The 22,507-nt window shown below is 36.5% G+C and overlaps 2 protein-coding genes and 1 long non-coding RNA gene across 8 annotated transcripts in view; 1 reads left to right on the top strand and 2 right to left on the bottom strand.

Moving 5' to 3' along the window:
* The window catches only part of CAPN7 (calpain 7), a 43,515-nt gene that overhangs the window by 5,708 nt on the left and 15,300 nt on the right, over positions 1 to 22,507 (top strand). For 4 of the 6 annotated variants that reach the window (XR_012653926.1, XR_012653924.1, XM_075053646.1 and 1 more), the window contains exons 3-18: positions 632 to 789; positions 3,012 to 3,079; positions 4,164 to 4,364; positions 5,857 to 5,943; positions 6,855 to 6,981; positions 7,737 to 7,822; positions 8,737 to 8,830; positions 10,431 to 10,577; positions 12,286 to 12,392; positions 13,940 to 14,060; positions 14,304 to 14,448; positions 16,252 to 16,351; positions 18,012 to 18,147; positions 18,593 to 18,668; positions 21,020 to 21,165; positions 21,843 to 21,905. Coding sequence is in view for 4 of the 6 variants with exons in the window: in XM_075053646.1 (XP_074909747.1) it covers positions 632 to 789; positions 3,012 to 3,079; positions 4,164 to 4,364; positions 5,857 to 5,943; positions 6,855 to 6,981; positions 7,737 to 7,822; positions 8,737 to 8,830; positions 10,431 to 10,577; positions 12,286 to 12,392; positions 13,940 to 14,060; positions 14,304 to 14,448; positions 16,252 to 16,351; positions 18,012 to 18,147; positions 18,593 to 18,668; positions 21,020 to 21,165; positions 21,843 to 21,905 (1,862 nt within the window). In the remaining 2 variants the exon portion in view is untranslated. Of the gene's footprint in view, positions 1 to 631; positions 831 to 3,011; positions 3,080 to 4,163; positions 4,365 to 5,856; positions 5,944 to 6,854; positions 6,982 to 7,736; positions 7,823 to 8,736; positions 8,831 to 10,430; positions 10,578 to 12,285; positions 12,393 to 13,939; positions 14,061 to 14,303; positions 14,449 to 16,251; positions 16,352 to 18,011; positions 18,148 to 18,592; positions 18,669 to 21,019; positions 21,166 to 21,842; positions 21,906 to 22,507 lie in introns of all 6 variants that reach the window. The other 2 variants (XM_075053663.1, XM_075053681.1) reach the window with 2 other exon arrangements.
* SH3BP5 (SH3 domain binding protein 5) overlaps positions 1,821 to 22,507 on the bottom strand; it is an 83,160-nt gene continuing 62,473 nt past the window's right edge. The window contains exon 10 of the mRNA XM_075053783.1: positions 1,821 to 2,403. Within this exon, the coding sequence (XP_074909884.1) occupies positions 2,336 to 2,403 (68 nt within the window). The 3' untranslated portion in view covers positions 1,821 to 2,335. The remainder of the gene's footprint in view (positions 2,404 to 22,507) is intronic.
* Positions 12,745 to 19,538, bottom strand: LOC142043092 (uncharacterized). Its single transcript, XR_012653937.1, has 3 exons — positions 19,246 to 19,538; positions 15,620 to 15,694; positions 12,745 to 13,986 (listed from the first exon to the last, which is right to left on the bottom strand). It is a non-coding gene; the product is annotated as an uncharacterized LOC142043092 (long non-coding RNA).

Raw genomic sequence — 22,507 nt, 5'->3', positions numbered from 1 at the left:
TTCATTGCTGCCAGGGGCCTGCTGGTTTGGACTACCCAGCTGTCTCCCAGGACCCCAGGCCCTTCTCCACAGAGCTGTACCCCGCAGGGTGTTAGTCTGTCCCAGCCACAGGGCATAGCATTTGTCCTGGTTGAATTTCCTGAGGTTACTGTTAAGCTGTTACTTCAGCTTGTCTGTCTCTCTTTGAACAGCAGCTGTGTCCTTCAATGAATCAGTTTGGTGGGGTCTGCAGCCTTGATGAAAGTGCATTCCATTTTCTCCTTCAGGTCATTAAGGTGTTAAATGAGATAGACACCTAAGGAACTTGCATATTACTGTAGGTGGTGTATTTTCACAAATGGTGCAATATTTTACATAGTTAAACATCCTTGTCCTTAGTGCAGTATGAAAGAGATTTTATTTACATGATTTGACATGTGAAATATCCTGAGAGTGTATGTCTGCTTTCAGGGGTGATGGTGTTTTCTTGTCCTTGCAAAGATGTTTTTAGCCAAGTTTGGAAGAATTTGGATTCCAGCCAAGAAATAGATACTACCCATCTGATTAGAACTGCTATTGTTTCAGTACCATGTTAAGGATGTTTTCACATGTCCGCTGCTGTAGAAAGCTAAATACTTTCTTTTTCATTTAGTTCAGTCGCAGAACACAGACCCTCTGAAGTCAAAACAACAGTTGGACTTGGAGCGTGCTCACTTCCTAGTTACACAGGCTTTTGATGAAGATGATAAAGGCAATGCAGAAGAAGCTGTAGAGTTGTACACAGAAGCGGTGGAACTCTGTTTGAAAACAGTATGTTAAGCTACAGGTTAACTTGGTGGAATTATGTGATGGTAAGAAATTCTTCCACTTACGCAAGTGACTGATCCTAGAAGACTGGCTTAAAAATGGAGTACCTGTATTTCCAAAAACTATTTTAAAAATCTTTTTTTCTTTTTTTTTTTTTTCCTGTTTCTTCCAGTCTTTATGTTATGTTGCTATTCAACACTGTAAATTTATGGGGACTTGTGATTTATGTATTTTTCTTGAACTGGATTTTACTAAAAAAATAGAAATATTCTGGAACTTTTTTCATGTTAATTTTTGCCCTGAAGCAAATGCAACACTAAAACAGGAATTAAAAACAGTTAAAACTGAAGATGACTTGCTAATATGTCAGCCATATTACTTTCTGACTAGATTAAAGGAAGTAATTTAAGGGAAATTTTTGTGTGTAACACTTTCTGAAAACATAATGGTCTACTGATGCCAAAACTAGTAAAAATACTACTTGATTACTCAGTGCTCAACATTAAAGCTGTTACGAGTTAATTCAATTCACACTGAAATTAATGGTAAGGATTAATTGGCCATTATGTAAATGATGGAGAATATAATTACAGGTACTGCTTTTTTCCCTTAAGTCCAGTTGTCTTAACTAATTACAGGAAGAGCTCACCATCATAATGTAACTCCACCAAGTCTGTTTTTCTTTTTCCCTTCTTTTCCCTTTTTATAATGTAAATATACGTGGGCTGTTGGGAGGGGAATGTTACTTTTGCTACATGGTAGAGTAAAATCTTCTTTTCTCTGAATTCTGTAACCTGGTTTTATGTAGGCTAAAGAACCCTGGTCATACAGTGTAACCAGATCAAGAGTTAGTAGAACTGTTCTAGTTTTTCCACTTTAGCTGTTGGAGCAGAACATTTTCAGCCTATGAGATAAAATTTACTGCAGCAGCATACTGTTTTTCCTCTGCTGTGTTCCTCCTGTTGTGTCAGTGCATGCAAATATTACTTGCATATGTTGAAGTTAGTCTGAAATTATCTTATATTAACAACTGCTTTTATCAGGTATTTTATTAGGTACAGATACTGCTCAAGTTTCTTTTAATCTTGGCTAGCATATTCTTTTGTTGAGATGACTGTAGGCTTTGTCCCTCGGGGTGATCAAAAAGTACCTCCTTCTTCCCAGGATGAAAGAAGATTGAAGGAACTCTGCTATCTTGAAGCTTTACTTCTGTCTTTCTCCTCAGTATATTCAGGTGGAGAGATTTGTTTCTTCCTTACCCTTGAAGTACTCGGAGAGTAGCCATTCCTCCTCTTCTATGGCTGACTCCTAGATGAGTGTGCTGGTATTCCATGTCCACTGCTTACCTTCATACATCTTTCAAAGTCTTTTCCAACCAGGAACTCTGGAGTGTAATTTACTTGGAAATGAAAATAGTTGCTTATGGAGGGTGTTTCTAGTTTGTTTCTTGGGGTGAAAGTAGCTTGCCTTTTGTTTCCTCAGTTGACCTAGCTGACCTGTGAGAATTGGTCCAGGTACAAAGCTAGAACCTGAAACCTCCTTGCTGGTGTCACAGGAGAAGCCACACCTCATGTTGTGCCTCTTGCAGATTGTTTAGGTGCAGTAGCCATGCTTCATCTGTAAGGAAAACAAAAGTGTGAACTGTCACAGCTTGACCCCCCGACTGGGAACAGAAGTTAGCACTGTTGATATCTGTTTTGGTGCCCTGTCATAGATTATTTTATACCTTAGATGTGCAAGAACAAGAATTTCAACTTGCAAGCAATCTTACTTGTTTGTATTTTATGAAAGTAAACATTTTAAAAAAAAAAATTCCCTAAGTTACCATGATTATTTTTGACTCATTTGGGGAAAAGAACTGGAACACATCTAAGCTCAGTAGTATACGTACATTTGTTTTTGTCTTCTTTCTGCCCATAGTGTTTTAATATGGTTAATTCTTCTGGCAAATTTTTTTGTGTATACAGGGTTTCCCATGCTGAAGAATTTTAAATATCGCTTCCATTCTACAAACATTCACTAGAACAGCAAAATTATATTCGCTTACTTACATGCTTCTTATGATGAGATTTAAAAAAAAAAAAATTTGCTCATTTTAAAAGAGAATTGGAAAAAATAGCTAGTTACTGTTTGCTGTAATCCATAAGTGTGGAATTTGACAAACTGAGCGTATAAAACCTGCAGGTTTTTGGATGTGTAGCTTTTTCTTCTATTTTGCACATAAGGCTACTGAAACTTCAGAAGCAGGCCTCCAGTCAAAACTGAAACAGCTGGCTCGACAAGCGCTGGATAGGTGAGTATGGCCAATGTTAGTAAACAAACTTGCTGTCAGGGGTAAGTGCACTCTGAGTTGGATTCTCAATCTAGCATGTCTGTTCTGTACTGCAAAGAGTATGGATTGTGGGTAGACCTAACTGCTGTAGAGTTCTCCTTGGAGATGGCAGTTGTTTTGTCAACCATCTGGGAATCTTGGGACATGCAGAATTAGGAAAGGACTGTATATTCGTTAGTACCAATGCACTACTTCAGTCTTCAGAGATATAAATCAGAGTACTATACTACAATTTTCAACTTCTATAAAAATGCTGAATTCAGGCCAGCACTAAGGGTGTCAGCATCCCGTCGTAAGGAAGACAGGTTGGTAACTGGGAAATACTTATCTTGATGGTAGCAATCTAATGGTATGGGTAGATCTAATGGAATGGAGTCTATATCTGAAACAAGATACATGAGTGTAAGTTACATGTAAGTCTTTTTAAATTAGCTGTATGATGGCAAATAATGGACCATCGTGGGCTAAGTTTCAGTATAAGCTGGTTTTCAGCACTTCTCTGTGCTCAAAAAACCCCCCACATTTTGCATATATGTGACTATCCAGCAGCTTAATGCAACAACAACAAAATATGGCTCCTGAATACACAGTCTTCAAGCAGTCGAAATGGTGGGTTGTGAGAATGCTAGTGGATTTTTACTGCTATTGTAGTTGCTAGGTAAATTAAATCTTGAAGGTATGAGAGAATGCAAATCAGTTTTCTCTCTCTGTGTTTCAGTGGTCTTGTTCTGAGGTTCCAGATAATGAACACTTACACAAATTCTCCGATTAGCATAATTTAAAGGCAACAAAAATCTAACAAGTTCTGCCAAAAGTAGCTTATATACAAGTTGGAAATGCTATATTTTAATTGATTCTAGAAGAGGAAAATAAATAAGTATTGGCATCAGGAATTGTTTTTCTTAAGAAAAATGGTGTTGGTCAATTTGGGCATTTGCTCATTCCATTTCACATATGTGGGAACACGAACCAAACAAATCAATAATTGAACCATAACTATATTTTTATCATTGTTGTAAACAAAATGCATTTTTATTTGCTTTAGAGCAGAGGCACTGAAGGAATCTGTGTCAAAATCATCTCAGAAGGAGAAGTCAACTGCAGCTAAACCAAATCTGCCAGTCAGAACATTCTTTCCACTGGGACCTGATTTTTCTTTAAATGATAAACCACAGACAATCAGAGCAGTACAAGCTAGTGAATCTCAAGGTCAGAGATACACTGCAGAGGAGATTGAAGTGCTTAGGTAAGTTTTTCCAAAATGTTATCATTTGTGCTCACATCCTTTGTGCATCTTACACAGTAGACTGAAACAGCCGAAGCATGAGGTGTATAAATAGAGGGTTGGAAAACCACCTCTTACAAATCCCATTGCTGGTAGTACCTACACATTAATAAATTCTTTTATTCTCTATGGTAATGTAATTACTGCCTTTTATTCACAGAGCATACTTTCTAGTTTGTATTTAGAAGACAATTTCTTGTAACTGACTGCCAGGATTATTTTTCATAGCCTCATTTTTGTATGTTATACGTAACCTACCTGACTGAGTTCATGAAAGATCTGGCTCTGAGAAGCCAAGCTACAAAGATGTTTTTATAGATTATACAACTACTACATCACTGGAAATTGAGGAAGAATAATATTTTGTAGGACTGTGACTCTGTTATATCCAGTTCATTTTGCTTTGATTTTTATTATAGGTGGAATAAGCAACAAATAATCCATAAAACCTTTAGCCTAAATCGTGAATTTTGAAAACTATCAAATATACCTTAAAAAAACCAAACAACATTGATAGGTGTTTCAACCTTCCTCCTCCTCTGATGATGAACACTGTCCAGGATTTGATCATAAAACATTTAGTCTGCTTGTTGACTTTAGGGGACTCAAACGGACTGAGGATATGGTCATGAAGACAGAAATGTACATGTGTTGGAAAAGTTGCAGAGCATTAAGAATTGCCTTATTAAAATTTCAGGTTTTTTCTTCTTGTAGGGTCCATGCAGTGAAAGTTTCTGGTTTTGTGGATGGGGGGGTAGGGGCTTTCGGGGAGGGAAGGGGGGGTGTTTCGGGGTTTGTTGTTGTTTCACTCTTGCAAGAGAACTACAAGTTGTTTCACATATTTAATAATCATTTGCTTTAAAAATATTTTGCATACCTTTTTCAGTTAACTCCTTGTTTGAAACTTAAATTACATTCACATTGAAATATGATTATTTTTTTAGAAAATGTTCTGTGCACTTTAGTCAAAAATGTACTAATAAACATATGCAGTATTTTGGGGGTTTTTTTTGACAAAGTGTTCCAAAATACTGCCACAATTAGATGAAATCTAAGTGTTGCTAATTGTTAATTGCTGTCAACTTATCCTAAGACTCTCTTTAAGGAGAGTCTTTAGTGACTTGAGAAATTCTAATAGACAGGTGTAGTTTTAAATGTGACTTCTATAACTATGAAGAGGTTTGTGGCTGATAATAATTTCTATCCTGGCATGGTGACTTGTCCGCAGGTATCTACTTGCAGGATTAGTGACTGAGCCATCAAGTACTGCACATTTCAAACCCAAACATATACAGTGTTTGTTTCATTTTCAAGAGGTAGTTCTCTTGTTTTCAGAAGCACTGTGTCTTGTTAGTTTTTGAAAACTAATTTTGTTGTTACTTTCTGGAACTTAGTCTTTGAAAGATGAGAGAGAGGTTTGTAACTATACATTTTTTTTTCTTATGACTTGCAGAAAGACTTCAAAAATTAATGGCATTGAATATGTACCTTTCATGAGTGTTGATCTGAGGGAACGTTTTGCCTTCCCTATGCCATTTTCGTAAGTGTGATTTGATTACTGAACTTTTCTTTTTTTTTTCCAAAGCTTTCCCATATCTAGTATTTCTATGTTTTCTTTTTCAGAGTTTAAAATTGTTTAAGTAGGCTGTTAAGCATAATTCAGGCAGAGATATTTAAATACTACCACTTTCTTCTTCCAGTCTGATCTTAAAACTTTAGTGTAAGCTGATCCTGCTCTCGAGTCTTTTTGCAGTTGTGTCTTCAGGACTATAAGGACAACATTATATTTGACTTTTTGGAGTATTGGGCTGGTGTGGCAACGTGGGTCCATTTCCTGATTCTACTGCATGCTAATGAACTTAGCTTCCTCTGCCTCAGCTACCTGTAAAATGAAAGTGATAGCTGCTTCCTCTGTAAAGGACTATTCCAAGGAAGAGTGATATGTAACTGCTAGACCTTCATACATGAGCAATAATAATGTTAAGATCACATAGCCATAATAGACAAAGAGACTTGGGCTTGGTTGGTTATTGGTTTTTTCAGTTTTCCGCTAAAGGCTTGTCAATCAGACAAGCCTCAATATTTTCAGAACTAAAGAAACTTTTTATTATTAGTTCATCATATTGAAATAAAGTGAAGAATTTGAATTTCTGTTGATGTACATAGCTCTTTGGCATTCCCTTCTCCTGTTCAGTCCTGTATGAAGTAAGCTTTTGGGTTTTATTTCATGTTTTTCATATTTTTGCCTTTTTTCCCTAAAAATCACAAACTTAGCAGTAGTGTTCTTTGAAATTGTTTTACATCTCTGTATACAAAGCTGTGTTCTGCCCATATTTTGCACCATCTATCAGATATATTTAAGACTGGACATACCATGAAAAGCTTTTCTAAACTGCTATTGATTTATTTCTAGTATTGATTTATTTGTACTTTTTTCTCTCTTAAATCTAGTGATAAATGTGGGAAGTTACCATTATCCCCCAAACAGAAAGCAATGTTTGCCAAGTGGGTGCGACCAGATGACATAACAAATAACCCTACAATGATTTATACTGTATCAAGTTTCAGCATAAAGCAGGTAAATTGTTCCTAAAGAGAAATGTGTGCTGCTAGCAGTTTATTGTAGGGGACTTTCTTGTTCAAAAAGGAATCCCGAAATGTGCGAGTGCTTTCCTTGGTTCTCATTGGATTAAATAAATAAATAAATAGTATCACTTCAGATTCCATGCATTTTCTAGCCATGAGAATAAACAGGTGTGTTAGCAGTGGAAGTGAAAATCAGAATTTGAATTCCAGCTGAAAATCCTGTTTTCCAGAAGTAGTGGTAAGGTTAGTATGAAAAAAGGCAAGGTGTACTCTGCAGCAAATTGATCACTTAATTTACGGCATGGAAAAAATACCAAGCAAGATTTTTAGATTGTTTTTTTTTGACAGAAAGCAGAGTGGCCCATTGAGAATAGTGGAAATGACTTGCTTAGTGTTAAGTTGCAGATAGCCCAAGCTATTCTGCAATCAGCAACAGATTATGTCATTGGATATGGTTTTTATTACACAGTGTGTTTTGGGGAGGAGGGAATAAGCATGAGTGTATGCTGAGGTATCTGCACTTGCCTCTGATTGTCATTAATAATTCTAACTCTGGTTTGCCCTGTAGGGGCCTCATGTTGAGCAAGCATACATTTCCTGCCTTTTTAGTAGTAACTGCTTCTCTTGGTTGAAATCTTTCCCTTTTGAAGGGATTTACTAACTGACGATTTTCCTTCCCTCCACACACCCTGTTTGTCTTTCACTATCCAAGTTATTAGTAAATGTCCTCACTGGTTTTCTTTACAGACAATAGTGTCAGATTGTTCTTTTGTGGCATCGCTAGCTATCAGTGCAGCATATGAAAGAAGATATAACAAAAAATTGATCACAAGGTAAGTAGCTGTTGCTTTCTAAGACCTTTTCAGACTTAATACTGCCAGGCTTTTGCAGTATGTTCTATGACAGTTGGATACAGTAAAAACTAGCATTTGTTTCCCCTTCATCTCCCTGGGACTCATGTGGCTTCAGCACTTCTGAGGGGGAAGCCAACTTCATACAAACATGTATACAGACACTGGAGTCTTAACTTCACATGTACTTTGAGGAGTAATAAATAGTTTGGAAGGTTTTATTTGGTTTTTAATAGAAATTTTACTTATAATGCTTTATAGGTTTATTTTCCTACTTTGCTATGCCAACTGCTGTGCAACAGGTGGTCCATCTTGCATCTCATTGTCAAATTAATGTTAACAACACTATCTCAGTTCCATTTGACTGGCACCCTGTGATACATTCAGCATGGGTTTGGGAGACTGCTGGGAGCCCATTGCCAGACCAGTGTGTGAACTTTGTTCCTGCATTTTTTTGTTTTAACCTATACTCATTAGAACTGAACTTGTATTCTTTTCAAGAGCAGCAAGTTCTGCATGGTTGTCTTCTTCAAATGTTTGACTTGTCATTCAGGCCAGTACTGTATTTATACTACAGATGTGTAAATAACCTTTGTTTAATAGCAAGATAAATTTGTTTGCCTTGCTTCTGTTAGAGAAACAATTACATTATTTTTATTACTATATTAAGCAGAGAACTGCAGCGAGACCAAGGCCTGAAAAAATAAAACCTATTTAAACATCATTATTATTTTTACTAAATTTGAGTTGCTCTTTCATTAAAAATTCCATATATTTGTTCAGTGTAAATTCCAGAAACAGACCGTGTTAATCCCATTTTTATTGTTATCAGTGTATGTACAGCTGAGACATTTATGCCACAATCTCTGCCTTTTTTTTTTTATTTTTTTAAACAGTATAATTTACCCTCAGAATAAGAAAGGAGAACCAGAATATAATCCGTGTGGCAAATACATGGTGAAGCTTCATATCAATGGTGTACCTAGAAAGGTAAATGGTTTGGGGGAGTCTTAATACTGTTACTGTTTAATTCATATATTTTAAAGGCTTGGTCTGCTTCACTGTGAAGCTATGCTTGCATAGCAAAAACTTTAGACAAGTTTTGTTGGTAAGTGCCTTTTAATGGTTAAACCTTTTGAGATTCATTTTGGTTGTGAAGAATGTAACAGAATGTAGGTGTTTCTTCTACAGACATTCATGAAAATAGCCTCACATTAAATTCATTAAAAAATCTTTCTATTGCTTAAAAGAATTATGAAAACCATACAGAAACGAAATTATGCATCCCATGTTTATGATAGGGTGTGCAAGTAATCCACTCTTCCATTCCATCTTAGAAAGGAAGTTACAGAACTAAAAAGTACAGAGGGGTACATCCAGGAAGAGTATAGACATGGAATGACCATAGAGGAATGACTCAAATGACCACAGATTTTTAGTAAGGAGAGGAGATGCCTGAAGATACATGACAGAATTTCGTAAACTCACAAATGGCTTAATTTTCTTTTCAGTGCAATAAAGAAAGGCATTGAATAATGTATTTCTTCATATAATACTTAACTGTAGCACTGATTATTGCAAGTTGTAGTGACCAGTGAACATTCATGGGAGTTCAACAGTTGAGTGGTCATATTCATAGGGTGGGGGCGTAAGGGGAAATTCCTCAAAGGCTATTAATTGCTAAGATAATAACCTCTGGGTCAGGAAGTCCTTGAGTTGCAAAATTCTGGAATCTGAATGTTTCATGGAAGTATCGTTTATGTGCTTGCCTTGCTCTTAATACTCTTTCCAACATATCTCCTAATGGCCTTTTGTTAGGATGAAGGGCTATTTGCTCTTCTATGAAAAGGATTATTCATTCCTGTGCAGATAGAATTTGACCAGAAAATGTGCTGTGTTGGTAGCCTGTATAGGTAACGGACTAATGCCAATGTGAAACTGAAACATCTGTTTTGGAAAACTGTTTCAGACCACTACAAATACTGCAGTAACAATCTGTAATAATGCCAGATATATCCTACCTAATTTAAAGAAGAAATGTTAATACTTTCACAACCGTTTCTTTGGGTTGTTTTTCCTTTCCAGACAGAAGAAATTTAAATCTGGAACTAGAGACTATGAAAGTGATGTGACACATAGTTTCCTTCCTTAGAGATAAATAACTTTTTTTTTCTGGTAGTTATGAAGCACAGTCCGTGTTCTGTTTCCAAATTAGGTGAGGAATATTGTTAGGCTTTTCTTTACTTTTTATGCTGGTAATTACACTGAACTTTTCTGTGGCTACCTTTTACAATAGATACTAGACATTTTACAAGAGCATGCTGTCATCATCCCCATTTACATAGGGGAAGGCGAGGCAGATGATGACAGGTCACCCAGTGGACCAGTGCAAGTAGAAGCTGGCAATAGAATTTCTTGTTCACTTGGGCAAACCACTGCAGGATTGATAGAGTTGTCCACATATGAGAGCAATGATCAGATCTGGCTATCTGAGAAGCTATATATTAATGAGAGTTTGATTTTATTTTTTAAATCTCCCCAAATACTTTATTAGCTTTATGGTGATTTTTCATTTGTTTATTTCACACAGGTAATCATAGATGACCAGCTACCTGTTGATCATAGTGGGGAACTTCTCTGCTCTTATTCTAACAATAAGAATGAATTATGGGTATCACTAATAGAAAAGGCTTACATGAAGGTCATGGGAGGATATGATTTTCCTGGATCAAATTCTGTAAGTACTAGATTATTTCTAAGAGGCAAAAATTCCACTTAGATAATCTTTGGTCAAATAACTGCCCTTCTAATGAAATAAATGAATTGCCTGGGAAGGCAAGTACTGGGTTTGATGTTTTCTTAATTTTTTTTTCTATTTCTTTCTTTCACAAATATGCTTAGCTGTACTTGATGAGATGTATTCCATCAAAATAGAGTGAGCAAGGCATCTTGATGGGCAGAGTTAATCTTAGTTCTCTGACTGCAGGATTGGCACTTACAGTTGGGAAGTGTATGTGTTTATATAGAGTCTAGATGAAAGTGTTGGGTAAAGTCATAATTTTTTTGCCCGTATCAATACTGCTGATTTTGGTTTCTAACTGTCATTCAATAAATAGGACAGTTCTCCCTCATTAGCTAGGGGAGACAGCTAGGAAAGGAACAGGCCAGTCATTCAGTACATGTCTATAGAGGAAGGAAGTACTTTGATCTGTGAAACGTTTATCAGATTGTTCCACTCATTTACATAAATATGTAATGGGTTCCTATAATGTGGTTACTAAAGAAACAGTCGTTGTACTGCAGCTAGGCTGATATGCAAATTATTTTTTTAAAGAGGGCCAGTTTACTGAAATGAGTAACCTGCATAATCTTCATTCATTACTTAGGAAGCATTTCTAATTTTAATTTAAAATTCTTTAAAATTTTAACAGTATATTTTTTATTTCATGGTGCTGTTCACATTCTAGTTGGTGTATTGATAATTGCGTTCTTGGAGGGTATACTAGATAATCAACACCTTTTGAAAAATGATTATGGAGACAAATGTGGCTTTGTATAAGGGGAAATGTAGTATACTTTTTAATGTATGTTTATGTCAGTGTTGGGCTCCTTTGTTTTGGAGGACAGAAGGTGGTGAGAATAGCTGTGTTTTATTCTCATTGTCATCCTCTAACTTGCTGTCTGGAAAAACAGCTTGACTTGTGACCTTTAATCTCCACCCTTTCCACCCCCTCTGCTTTCAACTGTATTATAGCTTCTGTGTATAATCAGGGTTACTTACTGGCTGTGTTGTACTTGTAATTCCTCAAGTTCCCACCTACCAGTGCTGGTTATTGACACTTCAAGCATTTATAGTCTCTGCTTTTGCTTTGAGGAGTACAAAGCAAAAGAAAAGGGAATAAGCAATATTTTGAGGAGATTAAATGGGGAGATTAAAGCATCTTTTTATGGAAATACATGTCAGTGTCAGCTTTAGCAGAAAGAATATAAAAGCCAAACCCTGAGCCTTAGAAGTAAAACTTAAATTATTTAAAATGCATATATAACAAGGTTCCAAATAGTGCTTCTGAGACTGTGCTTTAAAAGTCTGTGAATCAATGAAATGAATAGAACACGTCATAGAATTGAGCATGATTGATCATTCTCTTACACTTTCATTGCTCTGAAATTCCAGTTTGTTTCATGAGTTCTTTTTCTAGCTTGGTCCTGCCTTTTTTTTTTTCTTTTTTTTTTTTGAGGCTTATTTGGAAATGTCCTAAACTAATCAAATAAGTTTTTTTGTTTGTTTTAATATAGCCTTAATCTTGAGCCTTTTGTGTGTAGAGCTATATTGTAACTTGTGTATACTTGATTTTTTTCAAGGCGCTTTTATAATTTGTGTACAGACATCATATGCTTATAGATGGATTATCTATTCTGATTTCTTTTGAATGCTTGCATTTCAGAATATTGATCTCCATGCACTGACTGGTTGGATACCTGAAAGAATTGCTATGCACTCTGACAATCAAGCTTTCAATAAAGATAGTACTTTCAGAATGCTTTATCAGAGGTAGAACTTTGTTCTCTCCTAAGTAATTAAAATGCTCTGTAGTAGCTGCGTTACCACTGTAAAAGCAGTACAATCACCACAGATCCTTTGATAGCATTTTGGTACTACTAGAAATTGTGCCTTGTAAAACCTCCATATACTTTCTGGAAGAAGAATTAAGGTATCAGTGGCTTTGATAGAACAGAAGAGTAAAATATTGTGGAATTTTGTTTGAGGTGATTTTTCTTCTTTACATATGAAATAAAAAAGACAGTAGCCCATTTCTTGATGAAGAAAATAGAATATAGAATCAGAGAAGAGCAGCTTGGAACCAATATATGTTAGAAGTGTTTAAAAAGTAGAAGGAAACATGTTCTGTGTTCCCACACAGTTCCCCAGAACTTTGGCATTGATGTGCTGTCCTTAGCAAGCAGATATAATATAGTATTTCTAATTGTATCACAAGATATTGGTTATTATGCCCCATTGGTAAATCTGGAGGAGCAGCAAAAGACTATCAGAACTGCAATACTGATTTTTCAGACCTACCATAACAATTCTACTTATGGTGAAAGATATAGCTGTAATTTACAAATGTCAGCTAGCAAGTACTTTGATTTCTTTCAAAACAATTTTGTGCTACCAGTTTCTTACACATTTTAGTGCAGCAGAAGGGGGATATTCTGTTGACTGAAACATCTGCATTTATGATAAAAGAGCGTGACTCTATTTCTACAGTGCTTTTTCATTTGGTTAGGAGCTCTCAAGTTGATTGTCAACAACTTTTCAGATATTCCAGTGTCACAATTTGGAGGTGTGACTGCAATTAGTATGGGATCTAGCCATTATAGCATCACTATTGTTCATCTGTACTAGACTGAAACTGTGTCGATCCATAGTCCAGTGATCCTGTAAACTGTCTAGGAATGCTCAGTATGTACTTGGATTTTAGCATGGGCTGGGAAATGTGCTAGTGTGTTTTCACAGCAATAATTTTGTGAAATTAATAATTGCAATTCAGAACAATTTCAGAACACAAGTTGTTGTGAGTTGACAATTCAGACCCTGTAAGGCCTATGCTGGGGGACACAAAACGTTAGTGTAAACACCTGTAAAAATATAGAAGCATGAATTTCTCATTCTTCAGGTTTTGGGAAGCTCCTTTAGAATCCTGGGGGTGTCACAGAGTTGTTAATTTGCTATATGCAGTGATTGGCTAAGTGTTGATGAAACCACATTTGTGTTCAGCTGATGATCTGTGAAGAGTATCTTTAAAAACCGACACAGATTGAACTTCAGGTTGATAAATGCTGATTTTTATTTACAAAAAATATGAAATTATATGAAAATAATTTTTTGCTTAAAGCCTATACTTAAATACTGAAAGAAAATAGTTCTACTTTCTCAAGCTTTTTCAGGAGTGATTTCTGCTGACTTGTATTCCAGTTTTTAAAAAGCATGGTCACACTAATGGACAGTGTAAAAACATACTATTACAGTGTCTGGCAAATGTTAGTTTGCAACTTGCAAGATTTTAATTAAGCTATTTTTCACCTCTCTTTGAACAGATTTCACAAAGGAGATGTCCTTATCACAACAGCAACAGGGGTGATGTCTGAAGAGGAAGGAGAAAAATGGGGTTTAGTTCCAACCCATGCGTATGCAGTCTTGGATATAAGAGAATATAAGGTATCAAGTAAAACTGAAGATGTTTCCAGATGCCTGTTTGAAACCTGTCTGCAATGGGTAGCTGCTGATTTTTTTGCTCTAATGGCTAATATAGTTTATTCTGTCTTGAGGTCCATTGGGAAATTCCAGAAAGCTTAATGATGCTGTATTTTCCTGAGCTGTTGGTCCATATTCCATGTTAATATAAATACCAAAATTACCTTTACAAGATGAATCCAGCAATTTTATTTTGTATTTCTTTAGGGACTTCGATTTCTTCAGTTGAAAAATCCCTGGAGCCACTTACGTTGGAAGGGACGATACAGTGAAAATGACACAAGAAACTGGACCCCAGATTTACAAAAATACTTGAACTTTGATCCACGAACAGCTCAGAAAATAGACAATGGTAATAAGGTTTAAAAACTAATTATCTTTTCAGATAATATAGATCTTTGTGGTGTATCCCCGCTGGAAGGTAGAAAGAAATGCTTAAGCACAAGGAGAGGGAAAGTAAAACAAATACTAGAAACTAAATAGCCCCAAATGTTTAGGAAGCGTTTGTGTATTTAAATCTGTCATTTCAGGTTTGTCTGGGGTTTAAGTAATCTGGACTGTTTAATATATCTCAAATTCATTGACAAGAAATTACCTCTTTGCTTAAGTGTTGCTACCTCTGTATCTGGGCATGGGGGAGTACATTGCAAAGATAACATTCTGACAGTAAGCTGTGTAATGCTGCTTTTTAATACATGAATAGACTTTTTGTGGGTTTTTTCCTCCAATATTTGCAAATGTGTGTCAACGTGCTTACTATAATCAGTATTCAAATTAGTCTTGCCTGTATTTGAGGTTATGCACTGGAGGTAAGTGGTTTTTTTCCCCTTGCATTACATTAATATGTCTATAAAGAAATCTTTACATACACTTTATTTCCAGCTGTAAGTGTAGATTAAGATCGATCTTTGAGACAGTGGTACTACTGTGTTACTGTCCAGAGAAGCCACTTGGAGTGATGCCCAGTGTTGTCCTGTCCCATGTTCTAGGGAGCAGAAGAGTGTAGCATCTGGAAAGTCAGTGTGGGTTTGTTGGTGGAAGGGCAGGTTGCTGGCAGTTTAGAAATTCTGCAGAAGCTGTGTTTTACAATTCAGAAAGAGATATCTACTCTTTTTTTTAGTATCCTACTTGCTGTCTGTGTATCTTTGTGAGGGAGCCCTTTTGTTCAGTACCACTCTATTTTGACAACAGTATGCATCCAAACCCATTAAACTATAGAATTTATTGATAAGGAAAAATTCTGATTTAAATATAAAAATAGCAGCCCTGGCTTTGTGACAGTTACAAGAGATTAGCTCATTATTTATTTACTGATTAATTTAGTAAGGAATTTATATCTGTAACATCTAGTAGTTAAAATTTAATATAAATTACATTAGTAATTTTAAGGGAGTTGTTTCTTCTGACTGGATTTATGCTCTGGTCTTGTTGTCTAAGTGTGTAGCTATTATGACTGCATTTTTTTTTAGTGCTGCAAGATCTGCAACTGCCTATGTCAGAGACTTGATTTATAAGGCTCTTACCTTTTGAGAGTTCATTTCATCAGGAATCTGTCAGCTTGCAGGCATTATTGTTGGCTGGAGTTGCAATTAAGGGAGCTATGGAGAATTAGAATAAATGCATGAGAATGTTGTAAAGATGAAGCAGATTCAGGATGCCAAAGCAAGTCATGTAGGTGTTGGATGAAGTATCTTAGAAATACATTCGAATCTACTCAGTGTTGATTGAATACTTGATTGTGCTGGATGACTACTGAAGTAGGTTGTTGAATTGTGAGAACCTGTTTGACTATGTAATTCCCACCCCCACACCCCCCCACCAGAAACCTAGGAAAGGGGGAGGCAGGTCAGAATCACTTAATGATGTGTCTCTCAATACAACAGATTCTTTCATATCTTCTGCTGAGTGCTTGAGAATGAAAAGCATTCTGATAGCTTCAGAAAGTCCTTGATGATAAGCAGAGACTAACTTGTTTAACTTGTTTGTTTTGGGAGCTAAGTTTAAATTAGAAATTTGGGCAATGCAGACATTGCTACTAAGTTTTACAGAAATGTTCATTTATATAAGCTGTATCACTTGCCTGGAAAGAGACTTTTGAAAAACAAGTGAAATCAAGGTGTCTGGTAAGGAAACAATAACAGCATTTCCTTTGTAGGCATTTTCTGGATTGCCTGGGAGGACCTGTGCCAGTACTATGATGTTATTTATTTGAGTTGGAACCCAAGTCTTTTTAAAGAATCTACGTGTATTCACAGGTTGGTCCAAAAGAGAAAACTTCTGTGTCGTTTCCTCACTAAATGTTCTGATGTGGTGTTTCCTTCCTTCTGTTCCTCCTAGTTACAGCTGAAGAGGTTAAACTCCAACCATGCTCCCTGAGCCTGACTTTACACTTTTAAATTCTCAGTCCAGGCTTTGTCTTTTGACTACTTCTATAACATCATTGGACTTTAGTGACCTTTGTGATGTTCCTGTGGACCTAAGGTTGAGTAACCAGATTCTGACCTCAGTGCCCCATCTCTGTATCAGAATAGAAATCAGATTTTTGTGCAGTCTGTCTTTAAGCAGTGACCAGACAATGCTTGAGTGACCTAGTTTTTATTTGGAAATCATTTTCCTGGCCAGCAGCAAGTTGTTTGTGCAGTGCATGTTGTCTTCACAGGGTGTGTTCACTGATGTTAGGGTAGTTTAACGAATTCTGGTTTTCACCAGTTGTAGTTATCATAAGTAATCTTCCTTGCCTGCTGATTTTTTTCTGAACATGATACCTGTCTCCTACCTAGTATCTATCACATTCAGTCTTTGTCACCTAGTTTGATAGTAAGTGGGTGTCTGGGTTCTGGAAAGCAAGGGTTTCTCTATTTTTCCACTCCACTATACTGCACTTTGCCACCGCTTCCACACTGTTTCTGTGTATGTCAGCTCTGCACAGCCTCCTTCATCCATACTGCAACTGCTGATCTACCTGTAAATGCTCCTTCCATATTTGTGTTGAAATTAATTCTAAAATACACTGTGGTGATGTAGCAAGATGAGATAATGTGTATGCTAATCTCAGAGCTCACCTACTAGTCTGTGTTTCCTTATATTATTAGTGATTGTCATACTGCTGTGTAGGGAAGTGGCTACTGCTATAAAAAGTGGAGTAATGATGGTGATAATTTGAAGCTTAGTTGATAACACAGCCTTCCACACATGCTGTGCAGTTTGAAAAGTGTGGGAGGGTCAATGGGACTTATGAATAGCTTTATCCACTTCTGTTTCTAGTGTGCCATGCTTTGCATTCAGTCATCAGCACTTTTTATGTTTTCACATTGTATTTTCCTTGTCTAGACAGTTCATGAGGCAGCAGGCAGATTTTGCAATACGGTACCTCAAAGATCTTTAACACTTCATGCAGGCACGCTTCCAAACATGAAACAGATCAAATTTTTAAATAAAAATTACCTCAATAAAAAACTGGAGTAAAAAAATTGGCAAGCTTTTGAAACTAACCATAGCTTATATGGGGATTTCTATGGTTACAAAAGCATAGGTGTTTTTCACTTAATATTGGTGTATGCGATCACCAATATGACTGTGATCAGGTAGCCTAGGCTCCTTCAGTGGTTCAGCTTTTTCTATGCTTTGTGTGGTTGCAGTCACCATACCAAACAGCTAAGCTGTTTGTATTTAGCATTTTTTTTTATTATCATACTTGTATTGTAGTAAAGTCATTTATAAAACAAAGCTATAAGATAATGCTTGTGATGCAATTGTATTATGTAACCACTGTCATAGATTGCAGTAGAAAATTAGCCTTCAGTAACTTTGTTACTGATAATCGATAGCTCTGTATATATGTAGGACTTGCAATTTCGTTTTCAAAGCACGAATTAGTATCTTACTCGTCTAATAACATGTCTGTATTACTTTTAGTACTTGGGATGCAAAGCAAGGTCCAGTGAAGGATGCCTACAGCCTGGCTAATAATCCTCAGTACAAGCTAGAGGTCCAGTGTCCACAAGGTGGTGCTGCCGTCTGGGTTCTGCTTAGCAGGCACATCACAGATAAGGTGCCGGGTTCTTTTTCTGTATTACGAGTTCTGCAACATCCTCCATAAACCTTTCTATATAGCTTTCTGTTATTACTGCTTGTGTGTTCATGTTCAGGTATGAATGCCTCTGTATATGTAAAAATCTTAAATTCAGCAGGTACACGTACCTACAAACAAGATTATTGAAATAGACCCAGTGTAAAAATTGAGCTAAGTGATTATATACCACCATAAAGGTTCTGAAGTAACTTTGAATCTTGGGGCCCGAGCTGTTTTAAGTTAAATTAGTGGCAGTTTATTTACTTGAGGTATTTTAAAAAGAATTGGATCAGGTATCTCAATAAATATCAGATCATACCATGTGGTGATCAAAGGAGATGGTAGAATGTGTACTTGATTCTGATTAAGTATTAGTTACTTTCCACAGAAGTGTACAATTCTACTTGATTTGTGTTTTTTATAGGATGACTTTGCACACAATCGGGAATTCATTACAATGGTTGTATACAAGACTGATGGCAAAAAAGTTTACTATCCAGGTTAGTGTACCTTAATTGTCAAGAAGATTGGTAGAAATAAATGAAGAATTGCAAAGGATTTTGTGGCGAGGAAAGGCACGTCTTGCTTTAAAATGAGATGCCTCACTCTGAGAGTCAATCTTCTGAAATAGTTGTTTAGCTCTGTTTGACCACCTTCAACAGCCTACACTGAAGGAATAAACCAACCTGTACATGTTGGAAGCACACTACGAAGTCTACGTAGTCCTGCTGACACTTATTTTGGCGCAGCATTTTCTTTATTGTTCTGTTTATTTTGCAGTGGCAGTAGTTAATGCTTAGAGGGAACAGATGTCGTGCTTCTGTTTATCTGATCGCATAATTATTTCCCATGTTTGTGAAATTATTTAAAGGTTTACAGCTTCCACTAAATGAAAATAATTAAGGTTAATTGTTCTATGAACTTGGCTTAGTAAAGTACCTAAGCAAGCTGATGAGATACAGCTGAATACTTTCACATATTTCAAAGCATCAGGTATGGAATGTTTAAGAAAAATATTCAGATGCTCACATTTGTCAAAGTATTACTCTTGGTTGTTATAGGTCAGATTCTACTCACCTTGAGAAGAAGGGGCTTGGCTTTTGGAGCTTTGTTGTAGCTGTGAAAAAGCCATGTTTGTTTTATTTCAAGACAGATAGCAGATCTGAAACACAGGTTGAGACACAGGAAGTAAAGGTAATGCCCAGGTTGATGGATAGGGTAGATGGCAATGTTAAGGGAGAGCTAATAATATTTTTATTTATTCTTTACATCAAGTTAGAGATCTCTGTAAAAATATTTCTTGGAATAATTCAGCAAATGTGCCTCCTAAGGCAGGTGGGATTTGGCCTGTTGCTTTTACAGATAGGGAACCTCTTTAGAACCAGAGTTGCATTCAGGTAGCTGCTCATTCAACAGGTAATAGCAACAGTTAATTAGAGAGTAGCTTTTAAAGCTCTTTTCACCAAAGAGTGGAATTTGTGTGGTTTTTTCCTATTGGAATGGCTGGTAAAGGTTGCATTGTTCATCTCTGGTCTTGTTCAGTGAACTCTGGTGACCAGTTCCCCTAGAATCCAAGCTGTCTTTCTGCGGAAAGCATTTGTTGAGATCTAACCAAATCATTACCTGTTTTTGCAAGAGCTGATCTTGTTAAAGCATCTGCTTCTCCTTACGGCCCAAGACTTGCTTCTGGTGTTGCTAGTACTTGTAGCAGTGCTTATTTTACATGTGTGTCTTACTGAAAACAAGTAGGCAAACCAAATGCACTTGTATAGTGGAGGGAATTGTTCAGTTGTGCTTGAAAGAGTCTTCCTGCAAGACCACTAGCAAGAACTGGATGATTCATATCTTTTGTCTTGCTACCCAAACTCTTCTATAAACTTTTAACCTCACAAGCTCAAACTTGTTTAAAACCTTTTTCCATGGAAATAGATTGGACAATCTGCAGTATTATTTTTACCATCTGTTAAAATGAGATCAGAACAAAGCAGGTTAATCCTTTAGCAGTGAGGCCGAGATTTCCCATTCCTAAGCTTCTCATTGTTTTATATTAATCCTTTCCCCTCTCCCATGTTGCTTTGTGGAAGAAAATAAAAGGACCTGATCCTGGGCCTATTGAAGTAATTGGTTAGACTTGTTCCTGCTTCACTGAAACTAAAAGAAGTCTCAAAAGAACCAATTAGAGGCCAAATAACATTGTCTAATTGTAAAAGCAAGTATTTGGGAGGTTTATAATAAGTACCGCATTTGCATTGGTAGTGGGATGCAACTTCATGTGTGTAATGATCACAAGAATGGGGGGGGGGGCGGGAGGACAACATGGAGAGAGAGAGAGAAACTGTGTGTGATTTAGTTAAAAGAAATTAACATGTTTTAAAGTCTTGTTTACCCAGTGGCCAAAGATTTTGGCAGCTTGCACTCCAGAACTGTCCAGCCAATGGAGAAGGAACAGACTCCTCAGAAATTTTTAAAGAGTGCTCAAATGTTCCTTATCTTTCTCTTCAAATTTCAACATAATCACAGTAGGTCGTCTTTGAGTAGTGACATTGGTGGGAGATTGATAAGCAGTTCTTGCAAGTCATGGGATTTAAGCCATACTTTCAAGTGCAGAATTTGTGTCCTGTCATGTGTGATGTACCTCTCCTGAAAATGATAGTTGCTCTTACCTGTCCTTTTTATGAGCAAATCTTGAGGCTCTATTCTTTTGAGAGCACTCAGGTGTGCTTACAGTCTAGCCTTAGTACCAACAATCTGATTTTCCTGGCAAAATTCACTGATAGAAAATGGCTTAGAAGTTTACCAAGCTGGGGGATTTTTTTGATCAGGGAAAAGTGTTCATCCTTTTATTTTTCAGCTGATCCTCCTCCATATATTGATGGTATTCGGATCAACAGTCCTCATTATCTGACCAAGATAAAGCTGACCTCTCCAGGGCCCCATATATTTACCTTAGTAGTATCCCAGTATGAGAAACAAAACACCATCCATTACACCATCAGGGTATGTACTGTTGGTTTCATAATGAATGTAAACAATTAAAGTGTCCTTTATTTGTAAGTTTGATTAAAAAAGTGTACTTCTGGGTCAATATTGTTATTTTGGGGAGGGAGTCTATGAATGATGGAGCAGAACTACTGGATGAAGTGTTTGATAACGTTCTCCATTTGTAGTTAAGACAATATAGTATGTGTGTTTTTAATAATCAAATTTTAGTAGTGAAGTCAGCTGAAAAAGACTTTCATTTCCTAGAATCTGTGCACAGGCACAGCATTGGCACTCTATATATCCACAATAAGCCTATTGTAGATCCCAATTAAGATTTAAAGGTTTTTGACTTCTCTAAGTCCTTGGACTCAGTATTTAGGTTTTTCTGTAACTGCTGAGTCATGTGATGATCAATGCTAGATGTCTCTTTTTGTCACTGAAAAAAGTAAAATGAAGATTGTTTCCATTTTGCTGTTTTAAAGAAAAATTAAATAGAACTAAGTCTTGTTAGTCCCAGCATTATTCTGGATTTTGAGTTTCAGACAGGGTCATCTGATGAGTAATATGGGCATGTAGTGAATAAGTATCTAAAAATGATGTGTAGGCAATTCTGCTTTTTTTTTAAACATGTCATGATTTCATATGAAAAGTGCAAGATGAATGTGTGACCAGCTGCTTCTTTTACAACACAGGTGTATTCCTTGTGCAAGTTCACCTTTTCCAAGATTCCTACACCATATACCATTTCCAAACGGGTAAAGAAATATTTTCTTTTATGGGTCACTGGATAATAATTCTGGTTTGGCTTTTCCATATTTGAGATGTACAAGGTTTTTAAATACATTTTTATACTACTGCCCAAAAATGCCATCTCAGGCCATGTTCTAGTAAATGAAACTTAACTAAAGCTTAATCTAAGCATCATTAGCTCAAGACCAATCCTGTACTTGTTACATATAATTTGCCAAACAATTAGCTGCACTGTTAGCATAATTCATACCAACATAAAAGTCCTTGGGCTGGCTCACTCTGTCCACACCACTCTGTATGGATGGTGGCTTAACTTTCACTGGCATTTGGTATGTAAAGCTTCACCTTCATTGCAGAGTGTGTTGTTACAGCTGTATTATTACAGATAAACTGCACAGCCTTTGTAGAATAGACTGGCCTTTAGAATAAGAACCTGTACCCTAATATGTAATTACTCTGCAGAGATCAAATTGTGCTAGTACTACTGCAGAGTAAAAACCCTTTAAAAGTGTTGCTCATTTTCCATTGAGAGAATTGCATGATTTTCTTGGAAAAACTCTTGGCATGATGGAACAAAATCAGCAATGGCAAACCAAAGGCACCAGTA

Source organism: Buteo buteo, chromosome 2, assembly GCF_964188355.1.
Source record: "Buteo buteo chromosome 2, bButBut1.hap1.1, whole genome shotgun sequence".
Lineage (NCBI taxonomy): Eukaryota > Metazoa > Chordata > Aves > Accipitriformes > Accipitridae > Buteo > Buteo buteo.
The sequence above is the reverse complement of the archived record's forward strand: the minus strand, read 5'-3'. Positions and strand labels throughout refer to the sequence as shown.